The 14315-nt window shown below is 53.2% G+C and overlaps 2 protein-coding genes across 2 annotated transcripts; both read right to left on the bottom strand.

Annotated features, from left to right (window-relative positions):
- Positions 1-2606: 2606 nt before the first annotated feature.
- Lgals4 (galectin 4) lies at positions 2607-8658 on the bottom strand. Its single transcript, XM_090321996.1, has 10 exons — positions 8572-8658; positions 8213-8301; positions 6650-6854; positions 4701-4820; positions 4007-4033; positions 3832-3882; positions 3670-3699; positions 3365-3453; positions 2999-3164; positions 2607-2825 (listed from the first exon to the last, which is right to left on the bottom strand). The coding sequence occupies exons 1-10, from the start codon at positions 8614-8616 to the stop codon at positions 2679-2681; spliced, it is 969 nt and encodes a 322-aa protein (XP_090178122.1). The 5' UTR covers positions 8617-8658; the 3' UTR covers positions 2607-2678.
- Positions 8659-10085: 1427 nt separating this feature from the next.
- On the bottom strand, positions 10086-10783 carry LOC150043877 (delta(3,5)-Delta(2,4)-dienoyl-CoA isomerase, mitochondrial-like). Its single transcript, XM_090322534.1, has 2 exons — positions 10439-10783; positions 10086-10194 (listed from the first exon to the last, which is right to left on the bottom strand). Exons 1-2 carry the CDS (start codon positions 10781-10783, stop codon positions 10090-10092), a joined length of 450 nt encoding a protein of 149 aa, XP_090178660.1. The 3' UTR covers positions 10086-10089.
- Between the last annotated feature and the right edge of the window lie 3532 nt (positions 10784-14315).

The following is a 14315-nucleotide window of genomic DNA, read 5'->3' as shown; positions in this document are numbered from 1 at the left end:
TTGTTTTGTTTTTCTAGTCCTAGGCTTGAATTTAGGGGGTGGGCACTGTCCCTGAGCTTCTTTTGTTCAAGACTAGCAAACTACCACTAAGCCATATTCCCAGTCCCTTAACCAATGATTCAGGGGAAAAAAAAAAATCAAGCAAACATTACCCAAGATTTACCAGAATGACTGAGGGCAATAAATCAAGGAGATTGACTCAGGGAATCTGAACCAGATTGATCTGATTGATCAAATGATCTCCCTTAGTTCCAAGAAATGAGAGTTATGAACTGATAACCAACCTTGGGTCCATTATCACAGACAGACAGACAAGTTGAGACAGACAGGGAGATTACACAAGACTTACATCGAGACTAGGTGAAGAAATGAGAGAGGAGAAGGTGTGGGAAACAACCAGGGAGACAGTATGTACGTAACAATAAACAAGCTAGGAGAACCTTGCTTCCCATGCTGGACATGCTAGAGAATTGAGATCCACTATTCCCGACCATAGCCCAGCCCAATTGAAGCTGTGGGGAGAGAAAACTTTTTCTATTTGGTTTTCTAAGTAGGTTCTCTCCGGATCTCTTCCAGGCCCCAGCCTCTTTCCTGCTGTGTGGCCGTAGCTTGAAGACAACCCTCTCTGAACCTCAGTTTTTAGAACAGGGGGCAATGCAGTGATCCAGGCTCCCGGGTAGAGTTCTTCAACTCTGAGCTGAACCTCCACTTGGAAGGCCTAGAAGATCGGTGGGGAGACGAGGGATGGACTGGGTGGCCTAGAATTAAGGAGAAGAGCAATGGATCCTGCTCTAAGTCTCCTGACTCCATGAGAACCATGCGGACATCCAAGGCAAAGAACAAAGAAAAGGGTCATTGCCAGCAAAGGGACTGGCAAGACCCCTCCTCACAAGAGCGAAGAAGGTGCCAGCTGTGTCAGGGGACCTTGTGTTAGGGATCTTGCGGTCGTATATGGTCATAGCTGGTCAAAGGCATACCATCCCGGTTGACTTCTATGACCTCTGAAGTTGAGAGGGATCTTACTGCCTAACATGGATGTAGTTCAGCACTAAGGGACTGGCCCAGGTGAAGTGAGTGATGGCTGGTAACTCTCTCTACTGAATGGGCCTAGTGCTGCCTACAGAAAGAACATTCTAAGCTCTGGGGGCCACTGGGCCCACATCCACAGGGGGGCAGCAGGATCTGAGGCTCATGGTGATGTCCCCCTGTTTTTGATGGTGAGGTTTTCCACGTTGGGATGCAGCTGGCTCACGCCTGTCTTCCTGGCTACCCAGGAGGCTGACATCTGAAGATGGGTGTTGGAGCCAGCCTGGGGAAGGAAAGGCTGTGAGACTCTGGGCTCCAATGAACCAGTAGAACCTGGAAATGGACCTGAGGCTCAGAAGGTTGGGCGTCAGCCTTGAGTAGGGAAAAATCCAAGTACAGGTGCCAAAAGTGCCTGCACTGGCACCAAATTACATTTTATTTATTTCTTTTTTTCCCCAGTCCTGGGCTTGAGCTCAGGGCTTGAGCCCTGTCCTTGGACTTTCTCAAGGCTAGAGCTCTACCACTTGAGCCTCAGCACCACTTCCGGCTTTTTTCTATGTATGTGATACCAAGGAATCAAACCGGGGTCTTCGTGCATGCTAGGCAAGCACTCTACCACTAGGCCAAACTCCCCGCTCCAAACCACATTTGTAACTAGAAATAAGAGCCTCACAAGCCAGGTGCCTGTGGCTCATGCCTATAATCTTAGCTACTTAGGGGGCTAAGATCTGAGGATCATGCTTCCAGGCCAGCCAGGGCATGAAAGTCCATGAGACTCTTTATCTCCTAACCACCAGAAAACCAGAAGTGGTAGCGTGCTAGCCTTGAGCCAAATGGCTAGAAGGCAGCGCCCAGGCCCTGAGTTCAAGTCCCACAACTGGCCCCCCTCCCACCAAAAAAAAAATCTCACAGGTTTATCTGCTTGGATTAGCACTGAATCTCAATTCTCAGATCTCAGCTTCTAGCCTCTTAAGTAGCTGGTTTTGTTTGAGGGTGGAGGAGTGGGATAGTGATAAGATTTTTTGCTTTGTATCTGAGCTGGCCTGCAGTTCTTTATGTACCCTAGGCTGATCTTGAACTCTGTGTATGTGTGTGTGTGTGTGTGTGTGTGTGTGTGTGTGTGTGTGTGTGTTTTCCTGGGACTTGAACTCAGGACCTTGCCTTCTTGCTTGGCTTTTTCACTCCACCATTTGAGCCATAGTTTCACTTCTGACTTTTTGGTGGTTAATCAGAGATTAGAGTCTATTGGACTTTCTTGCCAAGATTGGCTTTAAACCACACTTTGAGCCTCAGGTTTCAGCCTCCTGAGTTGGAGGATTTCAGGTGTGAGCCTCAGGCACCCAGTCCAATCCTGAATTTGTATCCCTTCTCCCTCAGTGTGGCTGGTGCAGGGATTACAGGCATGTACCACGAGTCCAGTTTGTCAGCAGAGCCTGGGGTGCACAGACAGCTGGTTAGAAGAATGATGGAGTATAAATTACCCACAAGGAGGAAGGAATACTGAGAGGGGGGAATGGACAGACACACACACACACACACACACACACACACACACACACACACACTCAGATGACCTCAGATATTTTATTAATAGCCTAGAGACATGCCCTGGGGATCTTTGTGTTTTCCCAGGAGTTGTGCCCAGGAATGATTTAGATCTGGACATAGGACAAGGTGACATCACCGTGGACTTCCACCATGTCCACCCTCTGGAAGGCGGAGAGCCTATGCGAGAAGTCGAAGAGATGCTGCCCATTGGCATAAACCTTGAAGCGATCCAGGCCGCAGCGAATGGACAGCTGTGGGAGGGAGGGAGGAGGGGTGAGCCTGCTGGTCAAGGGTGGGGGAGGGCCACTACTGGACAGGAGTGGGGAGGGGAGAACTTGCTGGACAAGGGTGGGGAAGGGAGGGCCTGCTGGCGAGGGAGGGGGTCTTGCAAGGACAAGAAGAGGGTCAGGGACTCCAGACTCACATCAAAGAACTGGCCAGGACCAAAAGGGTTGTAGGAAATCTTCCTCTCCTCCGAGCCCCAGGAGCCATTGAGAAAGCTGTTGCGAACCACAGAGCCCTCGCCCAGGCGGGGGTTAATGTGCAGGGCCAGGTCCCCGGAGGAGCCCACCTTCAGGTTGATGACAAAGCTGGGACCAAGGGGAGAGTCCAGTGGGAATCCAGTACCTGCAACCTGGCGATGAGGCCTGGGGCCTGAACCACTGGGTCAGAGGGAGGAGCCGGGACCTGGATCCCTGGGTCTGAGGGAGGAAGCTGGGGCCTGGATTTGTGGGTCTGAGGGAAGAGGGCTGGAATTTCTTGTCTCTGTCTAAGTTCTGTGCTGTCATACCTCTTGCCAGAAGGGGGAACATAGCCTTTGATGATGATGGTTCTTCGTGCAGAAAGTCCCCCCTGGAGTCTCCCTTTGTAAGGCACAGGCTGTGGAAGAGAACAAGGAGCCTCAACCTCTGTGGGATGGAAGGAGCCAGGGGCACAGCACATTTCCAGAGGGGCTCTCATGGCTCCTAGAAAACAAGCCCAACCAGTCCCTTCCCTCCCTCTTGCCCAGCCTGCCCCCCACATCTCTATCCCACCACCCTGGAGATTCTCACCAACCCCTACCAACCTACTACCACCCCCCTCAGGATGCCATACCGGGTTGAAGGTTGGGGGTCCTTCCATGGTCTGTGGAGTGGCAAAAGGAGGACTCATTCAATAATGGATCACAAATCTTTGGCCATTCCCCTGCCTCAGCCCCCACCTCCTCCCCAATTTTGGGCTCTGTCCCCTAAGTAGCCACCTAATGGTTCCACTTACAGGCAAACTGTTCATTTGTGGGGGAGTATATCCAGGAGCATATCCTGGGCCCTACAAGGATGGGCAGAGAAAAGCAGGGATGGTGAGGGGTTCTGGGGGGCCTTCTGACCCCTCCATGTCCCCTGTGGACCAGTGATTCCCAACTTGGGGACATCCCTCATCCTCAAGTACTTACTGGATATGCCGGTGTGGTCATGGGTCTCTGTGGGCACAGAGAGAGAACATGGTCATGAGTGGAACCCCCAAATTCAGGACTGGAAGACATGGAGGAGGCTCTGAAGCCCAGGGGTGGCCCCAGGTGCCACCCTGATTCTCGGAGGGGGCTCTGACTTCTTTAGGGGCCACCAGTGCCTGCGAACCCTGGTAAAAAGGCTCTAACACTTGAGCCACAGCTCCACTTCCAGTTTTCTGTCTGGGCTGGCTTTGAACCACGATCCTCAGATCTCAGCCTCCTGAGTAGCCAGGATGACAGACATGAGCGCCAGGTAGCCCTCTGTTCAGGATATTTTTCCTCATCCCCTTCAGTTGCTCACTCAATTAAACACTTCCTCCTCCAAGAAGGCCTACACCCCCTGGACCAGAACTAAGCATTTCTCACACTTGCAAAATGACCTCCTATCCCCTGGCCTGCCTGGCTCTAATTTCCTCGTTCCTAATCCTGTCCCTCATGCTTCATCTGTCCCTCCCCATTCTGACCCTGACTTTTGGGACTCTGACTACTCTGGGGCTATGCCCATCTTCCAGGTGAAGCCCTTTAGCCACCATGGAGGTCTCTGGGCAGCGCCCAGAAAGACACTGGAGACCCAGAGCAGGCATGGGCAATGGATGACAGTGCAGATGGATTGAGGAAGGATGGGGACAGCACACACCTGGCCACCCAGGAAGTTGATGGACTGGAGCTCCAAATCCCCATCCACCTGCAGGTGGGTAACCATCTGCAGGGGCAGCCGATGCGAGTACTCGTAGAAGGGTGTCCCGTTGACCACCACCTGCAGGGCAGGGCCAAGGCGGGGAGAGTCGGTGCCCACACCCAGCGCTCTGGAGGTGGGCACTGTCCCTGAGTGTCGCTGCCCAGGGTAGCCCTGTACCTCTTGGCCACAGCTCCACTTCCTGTTTTCTGGTAGTTTATTGGAGATACATGTCTCCCAGGCTTCCTTGCCTGGGCTGGCTTTGGTTTTGGTTTTGTTTGTTGCCAGTCTTGGGGCTGGAACTCAGGGCCTGGGCGCTGTCCTTGGACACATTTTGCTCAAAGCTACCACTCTGCCACTTGAGCCACAGCACCACCTTCAGCTTTTTCTGTGGATGTGGTTCTGGGGAATCAAACCCAGGTCTTCGTACGTGGTAGACCAGCACTCTACCACGAGGCCAAACTCCTGGTCCCCTTTTTGTTTTTGTTGTTGTTCTTTTCTGGGCTGGCTTTGAACTGTGGTCCTCAGATCTCAGCCTCCTAAGCAGCTAGGATGACAGGCGTGAGCCACAGCAGCCAGCTTTGAGTCTTCCTCTTCCTCCCTCATTTGTGACATGAGCGAGGGGTCTGGGAAGGATGAGAAGCTTCCCAGCCTTATATGCCCAGCAAGACTGTGCCACCAGGCCTCCAGTTAGTGTGAAGACTTGGGTCTATGTGGCTCTCAAGCCAGACATGGTGACCTTGAAACCTCTGTGTGGGTAATGGGGAGGTGAAGCAGGAGAATGGAGAGTTCAAGGCCAGCCTGGGTTCTATAAGCCAGACCTTGTCTCATTAAAACGAAGAAAACAAAACAAGCTAGGCAGGGCCGGGAGTTTGGCCTAGTGGTTAAAGTGCTTGCCTAGCATGCATGAAGACCCGGGTTCGATTCCTTGGTACCACATACATAGAAAAAAAAGCCGGAAGTGGTGCTGAGGCTCAAGTGGTAGAGCTCTAGCCTTGAGAAAGTCCAAGGACAGTGCTCAGGCCATGAGCTCAAGCCCAGGACTGGCAAAAAAACAAACAAACATGAATTAATTAGTTAATGGGGATATATATATGAAAGCAATGATGTAATGTCTCAGATCGACTTTTAGATAACATGAGAGAGGTGTGTGAAAGAGACGAAGGGGAGGAGTCTTGAGGACCCCTAAATATCAAGAGCATGTGGGAGACCCCAGCTCTTCATGCTTTCCTCGTGTGTCCACAGTTCTGACCACACAAAGTCCACTTTTTCTCAGAACCCCCAGAACAACAAGATTATATGTATCACACGGGTTAGAAACCTTACCGGTAAAGAGGCAGGAAGAAGGCCGGTGCTTAGAGACAGGTCTGAGGGTCAAGGTTGAATGCCAACCTCAGGCGGGAAAGTGCTTGAGACTCTTATCTCCAGTGAACCAGTAAAAAGGCAGAAGTAGAGGTGTGGTTCAAGTGAAAAAGCCAAAAGAGGGCTGGGAGTTTGGCCCAGTGATAAAGTGCTCACTTAGCACACACGAAGACCTGGGTTTGATTCAAGGAATCACATACCACATACAAAGAAAGAAAGAAAAGGCAAAGGGGCCGGGAGTTTGGCCTAGTGGTTAAAGTGCTTGCCTAGCATGCATGAAGACCCGGGTTCGATTCCTCGGTACCACATACATAGAAAAAAAAGCCGGAAGTGGTGCTGAGGCTCAAGGGGTAGAGCTCTAGCCTTGAGAAAGTCCAAGGACAGTGCTCAGGCCCTGAGCCCAAGCCCAGGACTGGCAAAAAAAAAAAAAAAAGAAAAAGAAAAAAGAAAAAAGAAAGAAAAGGCAGGATGGGAGGCAGGGAGGGCTGGCTGGAAAGACACGATGGAGGGCACAGAGGAGGGAGGAGGGGATTCCCCAAGGGGCGGACCTTGTAATGCTGATCCAGCACCATGAACACCAGCTCAAAGTGGCTGCCCTTGCTGAAGGGCATGCTTCTCTTCTTCTCCTCGCTGCCCCAGTGGCCGCCCTGCTTGGTGTTGAACACCACCTTATCCCAGCCATCGAAGCGGGGGTTGAAGTGGAAGGCAATGTCAGCTCCCGGGTCCTGCCCCACCAGGAAGTTCACGTGGAATCTGGGGGACATAAAGGGCCGGTTCCTTGGGGTCACCCCCTCCCTCTAATGGCAGGAGCCTCCCCCAGGAAGCCCTGCCTCCGTCTGGCCTGGACTTTAGTGCTGTTGGTCCCATGTGGAGGGGGGTTGTGGGCCCCAAGGTTCCCAAGCCACTTTCTGCACACCGCTATTCCTGTGCTTTTGCACATTGAATCCTGACAATTGTCCTATTTACAGTAGTAACACAGAAGCATCGAGAAGAATAGCCGTTCTCTGAGTCACCTGGCTGGGTGCCAGAGCTGGGGATTTGAACACAGCACCGCCGGTGTCTGATCTAGATTCAGGTTTTCAAAGTTCTCACTTCAAAGTTAAGTGCTGGTGACTCATTCCTGTAATCCCAGCTACTATGGAAGCTGAGCTCTAGGGAATGTCCATTAGATTCTGTTACCTCCAATTAACCAGCAAAAACAAAAAAGCCGGACGTCTGCTAGGTGTATGTGGCTCATGCCTGGAATCTTAGCTACTGAGGAGGTTGAGGTCTAAAGACAGTGGAGCTGTAGCTCAAATGGTAGAGCACTAGCTTTGAGCAAACAACCTCAGGGACGGCACCCAGGTCCTGAATTCAAGGCTCAAGGACCAGTGAAAAAATATTTTTAAAAAAGCATTTTAAGTAGAGCTGTCACTCAAATGGTAGAGCACCAGTCCTGAGCCAAGCAAAAGCAGAAAGCCTTTGAGTTGAAACCCCAGTACCAGCACAAAACCACAACAATGGCAGAAAAAAAAATCTCATTTCATGTCCCATATCCTGACTCTGAGATCACACACACACACATACACACTGTCTTTTTATCTTTGCCTCTCGGGCTGACTTCAGCCTTCTCTCCTGAGTGAGCCCTCCAGCCCCACCCCCCCCCAACCCCCAGCACACAGCTGATCTGACTTCACACCCTCTGCCCCTTCCCCATTGGCTCTTCTTCCATCTTTTCCTACCGGGTCTCTTGCAGGCCAACCTCACACAGAGCCTAAAGTTCCAGTGCATTTCACACATCCATCCCACATCCATCCATCCTGGTAAACAGGAAGGAAAAAGACAGCACTGTGCAAGTGGCCTGGGCTATTCTGAATGGCCCCAGCCTCCTGGGAGGGTCTCACTACTTCTTTCTCTCCTCCTCCCCCTCACCCCCTCAGACTTGAGACTTGAACTCAGGGCCTGGCCACTGTCCCTGCACTTCTTTTGCTCAGGACTAACGCTCTACCACTTGAGCCTCAGCATCTTTGCTAGCTTTTCTGTGTATGTGGTACTGAGGAATGGAACCCAGGGCTTCATGCATGCCAGGTGAGCACTCTACCACTAAGCCACCTTCCCAGCGCTGGTCTCACCGTCTCATGTTCTCTTTTGCCACTCCCTGGATGTACACGGACATGCCACTGCTGAGCCCGCCGGGAATGGGCTGGTTGTAGGGCAGCGTCTGTAGAGGGGGACATCAAGGAACCTCACAGGTGACTTGCCTGCTACAGCCCCTCTCCCTCCTTGAGATGCCCCTGACCCCAGTGTCCCCTAAACAAGGGAGAGGAAGCATGAGAATGAGGTGTGGACACAAAATGGCCTGAATGCCAGTATGGGTGGAAATGAAGCCTTAGCCTCAGTTCTGGATGGATATGGCCTGAGCAAGACATGGGACACCCCTCCACTGAGAATCAAAGTGGGGTGAACTGGTGTGCGGGGGGGGGGGGCTTACCGGGTTGTAGGTGGGCTGATAGCCCGGTGCTGGGACAAAGGCCATCTCAAGAGACTGGGCTGGTGGCTGGTGCTAGAAGAGTTTCAGGAATGGGATGCAGTGGCTAGTGGCTGCTGGCCCTTATACCAGAGGGGAGGGAGTGGCTGGCAGGGAAAGGGGTCACCAGGTCCCTAGGATGGAATCCTTCTCACTTCCTGTCCCTGAACACCACACTGGGGCCTCATGCAAAAAGGACCAGTGTTGGACTTCGGCCTTGGGTGAGAGCCTTATCAGAGACCATAAAGCCCTGCCCCAAGTCTGTTGGCTGAGGGAGGGGGCAGCAGGTGGGCAGGGCAGGGCTGAAGGAGTGAACAGACAGGTGGGTAATGGGAGCAGATAAGAGCTGGAGACCCAGCCAAGTGCCCACATGCACCTCCAGCTCTCATGTTATAACCCAGGGACAGGACTTTAGAGCACATGTGTGGCTGGACTGAAAAGGTCTGGGTTCTAATCCTGCTCCGCTACTTTCTTTCTTTTGTGTTTTCATCAGTCCTGAGGTTTGAACTCTGGGCCTGGGAACTGTCCCTGAGTGTTTTTGTTTTTGCTCAAGACTAGCACTTAAGCCACAGCTCTACTTCAGGCTTTTTCCTGGGTAATGAGTCATTTTCTGGCTGGCTTTGAACCTCGATTTTCAGATGTCAGCCTCCATTTGAATAATTGGGATTGTAGGTGTGAGCCACTGGCGCCTGGCTGCCTCTACTACTTTCTACCTGGGTGTGCCCAGCTGGCTCCACCTTTGAATTGACTACAACTAGGACAGGAGCCAGGCGAAGTGGGAACTGTAGGTGGCCTTTCATACTGTGAAGGGTGTCCGCCAAGGACTCCACCTCTTAGACTTCCTGCCCTCCCTAAGTGCTCTTCCACTGGTCAGCTCCCATCATTGGCTATGTACAGTGGTTCACCTCTGCAATCTCAGTACTCAGAGAGCCAAGGCAAGGGGGTCTCAGGTTCCAGGCTACCCTGTGCTATATAAGGAGACATTGTCTCAGAAGAGGATAAGAACCACTATCCCAAGATTCCCACCTGCCTTCTTGGGATGTCCCCTGGGCCTCCAGCCCTCCCCTCCCCATTCCACTCCGGTAAAGAAGCCAGGTTCTTGCCAGAACTTTCCTTATTGTTCTCAGAGAAGATAAGGGCGTGGGTAGGAAGATATGAGGGCCATAAAGATAAGGCTTGAGAGCACAGAGAAGGCACTAGCAGATAATCATTTTTTTTTTTTTTTTGCCGGTCTTGGGGCTTCAACTCAGGGCCTGAGCACTGTCCTTCAGCTTTCCTCAAGGCCAGAGCTCTACCACTTAAGTCACAATGCCACTTTTCGCTTTTTCTATAGATGTGGTACCAAGGACTCGAACCCGGGTCTTCGTGCATGCTTGGCAAGCACTCTATCATTAGGCCAAACTCCCCATCCGAGCGGCTGGTCTTGACTCCTCCAAATACGAAGGAAGAGGCAGGCACTGGGTGTGGGCCGGGGCCTGGTGATCAGAGTTTGGAGAAGGTGACGCCCTTCAGGTCCTTCTTCTCCATGGCCGCCTGCACGGACTTCACGATGTCCTGGGTCTGCAGCATGCTCATGTTCCAGGAGGCCTGCGGAGGGGGCGGGGCGACGCGCAGTGAGCACCAATCCGAGGGCCAGATGAGTGGTGGCCAGCCCCGCCCCCAGCCCATTCCGGAGCCGCGATTGGCCAGGCAAGGTTGCAGTGGAGCAGTGGTTGACGGAGGGCCTGCGCGACTGGGAGGGCCCTGATTGGTGGAGGCAGCGCCAGGAGCGGGAAGGACAGTGAGTGGCAGGGAGCGGGAAGCGAGGCGATTGGCTGAAGCAGAAGCTCACCACGTAGTCCAGCGCCTGGTCCACGGGGTGATCCCGCGAGTAGAGCAGGTTGACCTTGGTGGACTGCACGGCCACCGGGCTCTTGCTCGACACCTCGGCGGCCAGCTCGAAGGCGGCGGCCAGCATGGCCTCCTTGTCCGCGAACACGCGGCTGCCCGAGGGGCCCAGAGGAACGGGAAGGGCAGGTGAGACTCTCCGCCAGCGCGGACCCCTCGACCTCCCCCACCGGAGGTGACAGTCCCCTCCCTCCTCTGCCCAGGGAGCCGCCTTTGGCCTCAGATGGGATGGGACGAGAGGGGCTCCGGGAGCCCCCACCCACCGCACCCCAATGGCGTGGCCGCCCATCCCCAGGCCTGGCCCTGCCCTCCTTTCCTTCCCCTCTTCTTGTCTCCTTCCTTCCCTCCTGGTCAGACCCTGCACCTGGCTGTGTTCTCTCTCTTGTCTCCAGCATGGCCTGACAGTCCCCCTGGCCAAGTCACCTGCCCCCATCCTCACCTCCCTGGATGCCTGCAGGAGATTTTCTCCATGGCAGCCTCACCCCTCTTCCCATGGTGCTGGGGACAGGACCAGCGTCCTCCATATGCCAGATAAATGCTCTACCGCTAAGCCAGATGCCCAGCTCTGATTTGGGGAGGCAGGGCCCCGCCTCATGGCCCACATTAGCACCAGTCCTTCTGTCCCCACCTCCCAAGAGCTGGGATGACAGGTGTGAGCCACCCTGCCTGTCTCCTGAGCCTCATTTGTAAGGATCACTGCTGACTCCTCTGCCATGAAGCCTTCAGGTTGCTCCTTTGGCCCTCGCTGCCCCTGTGGTGCCAGGTGTGCCTCTCTCTAGCACTGTGGGGGTTCAGGAAGGCAGGAGCTCAGGGTGACTCACCTTGACCTGGAAGAAAGCATCCTGGGCACAGTAGCGGATGTCACAGGCAGTGATGAGGTCCACACCTGGAAGGAAGAGGCCAGGGCCAATGCAGAGGGACAGAGCCCGGCCCTCCTCCCAGTCACGGCTGTGTGCCTGCAGGGAGGGACCCAGGCTCAGCAGCAGAGAGCTGAGTGGAGGCCCTGGCTGAGGAAGGGGAGGCCTCAGCTCCCACTCACCCCCGTGTGTGTCTGGGGGAGACACACTCACCTCCACCAATGCACCCCCCGTGGATGGCGGCGATCACAGGTTTGGGGCACTAGAAGGGAAGGCAGGGCTGGGGTCAGGGCTGAGGACAGTGGGCAGAGGAGCTGCCCCCCTCCTGTCCACAGTCACCTTTCCGATGACAGTGAAGGTGTTCTGGCATCAGAGGTACCAGCTGATGCGGGACGTATCGGGCTGCATCAAGTATGAAGCCATGTCCATGAGATCAATTCCTGGTCAAGAAGATGGGGGGCAAGGGGGCTCAGATCCAAGCAAAAATAGTTCTATTGTCACCAGCCACAGCAGAGAGCAACTTGCCTAGAACTCCTGAAGCCATGGTGAGGAGTAGCTGCTCTTACTGAGCCCTCACTTAGTCTTTACAGTACCTTGGCAGGTTCACCCACAGGGAGAGTGACACACAGACAGATTCACCATGGCCCAAGGTGGCACAGATGGTCTGGGAAGCAGGTTGGGGCAGAGCCACTGCATCAGCAAAGTTGTTTCCTGAGATGGGGGTCCAGGATGGAGCAGACATCCTGCCTCCAATTTCCAGATAATTGTGAATCTGGCTTTTCTTCTTTCTTTCACACTCCATTACGGTTTTGTTTGTTTGTTTTGCTCAAGTCCTGGACTTGAGCTCAGGGCCTGAGCACTGTCCTTGGGTTTTTCTCAAGTCTAGAGTTCTGCCACTTGAGTCACAGCACCACTTCTGGCTTTTTCTATGTATATGGTACCGAGGAATTGAACCTCTTCATGCATGCTAGGCAAGCACTCTACCACTAAGCCAAACTCCCAGTTCCCATTATGGTCTTTGTTGTTGTTGTTGGTGGTGGTGGTGGTGGTGGTGTTTTTTGTGTGTGGGTCATGGTGCTTGAACTTTGGACCTGGGTGCTGTCCCTGAGCTCTTCAGCTCAAGGCTATCGCCTTACCCCTTGAATCACAGCCCCACTTCCTGTTTTCTAGTGATTAATTGGAGATAGGAGTCTCACGTTCTTTAGTGTCCCAGTTGGCTTTGAACCATGATCCTCAGATCTCAGCCTACTGAGTAGCTTACAGGCACCATTATGTTTTTATCTGTTGAGAAAGGGCTCACTAGTTAGCCTGGCTGGACTAGAACTCCTGACCTTCCACTTCTGGCTCTTAGGTGCCCATATTCAAAGCCTGGACTGATCTGCATGACTGTCCCAGCTGGAATGTGGCTCAGTGGTAGAGAACCTGCCCTGAGTTCTAACCCTGCCACTGTCTGTTCCTATCTGATGGCCACAAAAGGTACTTGCTCTATGTCGCCCTAGGCTAGAAAACTTCTCTCTCTGTCTGTCTCTCTGTCTTTCTGTCTGCCCCCCCCCCTCTCTCTCTCATGTAAATTTGGACTAGAGGAAAGTGACATATGCCTGTAATCCCAGCCCTAGAGGGAGGAGACAGGAGGATTGGGAATTAGAGGCTTGCCCAGGTTACATCTCCTTGAGACCCCTATCTCAACAACAAGAACAACATGGCATGTGTCTATGTGTGGGAGTTCAGCAGGGAGACTGGTGCCCTGTCAGTGAGAGACCTGTAGGACATGACAGGGACATGGACTCATCAGGATTGAGAACATAAGGTACCAGGAGTAGCCAGTGCAAAGGCCCTGTGGTTGCAATGTTTCTAGCCTGGGTGAGGATCTTCACGGAAGTCTACAGGGCTGGGGCTGCAAGGCAGAAATGAATGACAGGGTCTGGAGGAGATCATGGGCCACCAGACATGCTTCTCTTCTCTCCACTTCAGCCTTTCCTTGACCCTAACAACTTAAGAAGTCCCTTCCATTCTGGACCAGTCAGCTCTGATCCACACAGACTTTGCTTCCTGAAGAGGAAAGCTCAAGAGAGTGCTGCCCTGTACACGTGGCAGGTGGGTATGCCATGACTTTCCATGCCACCATGGCTACGCCTGCATCTGAACTAAGGGTAGTTTCTCTGTACCAGGCTACTGAAAGCCTCCATGAGCATCGGGGCTGCAGGGTGGAGTAGTTGCATCTGGGTGACACAAAGTGGGAGACAGGCATGCAGTGACATCACAGAGTAGCCACTACCAGGTCCTCTGTTTGGCAGTACCAGGGTGGCCTGCCTCAGCCTGCTGGCAGCTCTTGGCACCCACAAGTCTAAGAAGCCCTGGTGACTCAGTAGCCTGGTTCCCAGGACCAGCCTCTTTGGACAGCTTCCTAAGCCTGCCCTTGCTGGCTTTTCTGGCTCTCCTTGAATGCCCACCATTGCAAATCCCTGAAACACAGAGCCCCAGTGCACAGGCACTTCAATCACATTAGATGGGTGCAGAAAATCCACCCTGGCATGTCCTCCTGGGAACATCTAGATTTCACCTCAATCAGCTGGTTGCCATTGTCACACAACCACATAACACAGGGTTTGTCTAGATTAAGGTGAGCACTGAATAGTGACATCACACAAACCTCACCATACAGCAACCTGCAGGGCTAGGTACTGAGCTTCGCTCTATCTTCACATCAGGATCCCACAAGGCAACGGGGCAAGAACAGATACAGAGATGGGGGTCTGCCTGAGCCCCCAGCCTTCAATCCTTCTGTTTTAGTTTTTCTGGAGTGCTGGGGATAGAACCCAGGGCCTCACCTGTTAGGCAAGCATCTTCCTCTGAGCCCTGAGTTTTACCCAGCATGCCTCTGATTTGGAGGCTTGAACAAGAGGCTCCGATCATAATTTAGAGCTGCCTAAAATCCTCAATTAGGTGGGTCTTTTTTGTTTTGAT

Source organism: Megascapheus bottae, chromosome 31 (genome assembly GCF_031878675.1).
Source record: "Megascapheus bottae isolate mThoBot1 chromosome 31, mThoBot2.hap1, whole genome shotgun sequence".
In the NCBI taxonomy this organism is placed as follows: domain Eukaryota; kingdom Metazoa; phylum Chordata; class Mammalia; order Rodentia; family Geomyidae; genus Megascapheus; species Megascapheus bottae.
Note: the sequence above shows the minus strand (reverse complement) of the source record. Positions and strands in the feature narration are given on the sequence as shown.

What these genes read in the sequence shown, in the direction of transcription:
- Lgals4 (XM_090321996.1), bottom strand. Translation starts at nt 8,616, where the DNA reads ATGGCCTTTGTCCCAGCACCGGGCTATCAGCCCACCTACAACCCG. An exon ending in TCAACTTCCTGGGTGGCCAG is followed by an intron (nt 4,034 to 4,700) that starts GTGTGTGCTGTC and finishes CTGTGCCCACAG; the next exon opens with AGACCCATGACCACACCGGC. An exon ending in TGACCACACCGGCATATCCA is followed by an intron (nt 3,883 to 4,006) that starts GTAAGTACTTGA and finishes CCATCCTTGTAG; the next exon opens with GGCCCAGGATATGCTCCTGG.
- LOC150043877 (XM_090322534.1), bottom strand. Translation starts at nt 10,783, where the DNA reads ATGGGCGGCCACGCCATTGGGGTGCGGTGGGTGGGGGCTCCCGGAGCC. An exon ending in ACCAGGCGCTGGACTACGTG is followed by an intron (nt 10,195 to 10,438) that starts GTGAGCTTCTGC and finishes CCCCCTCCGCAG; the next exon opens with GCCTCCTGGAACATGAGCAT.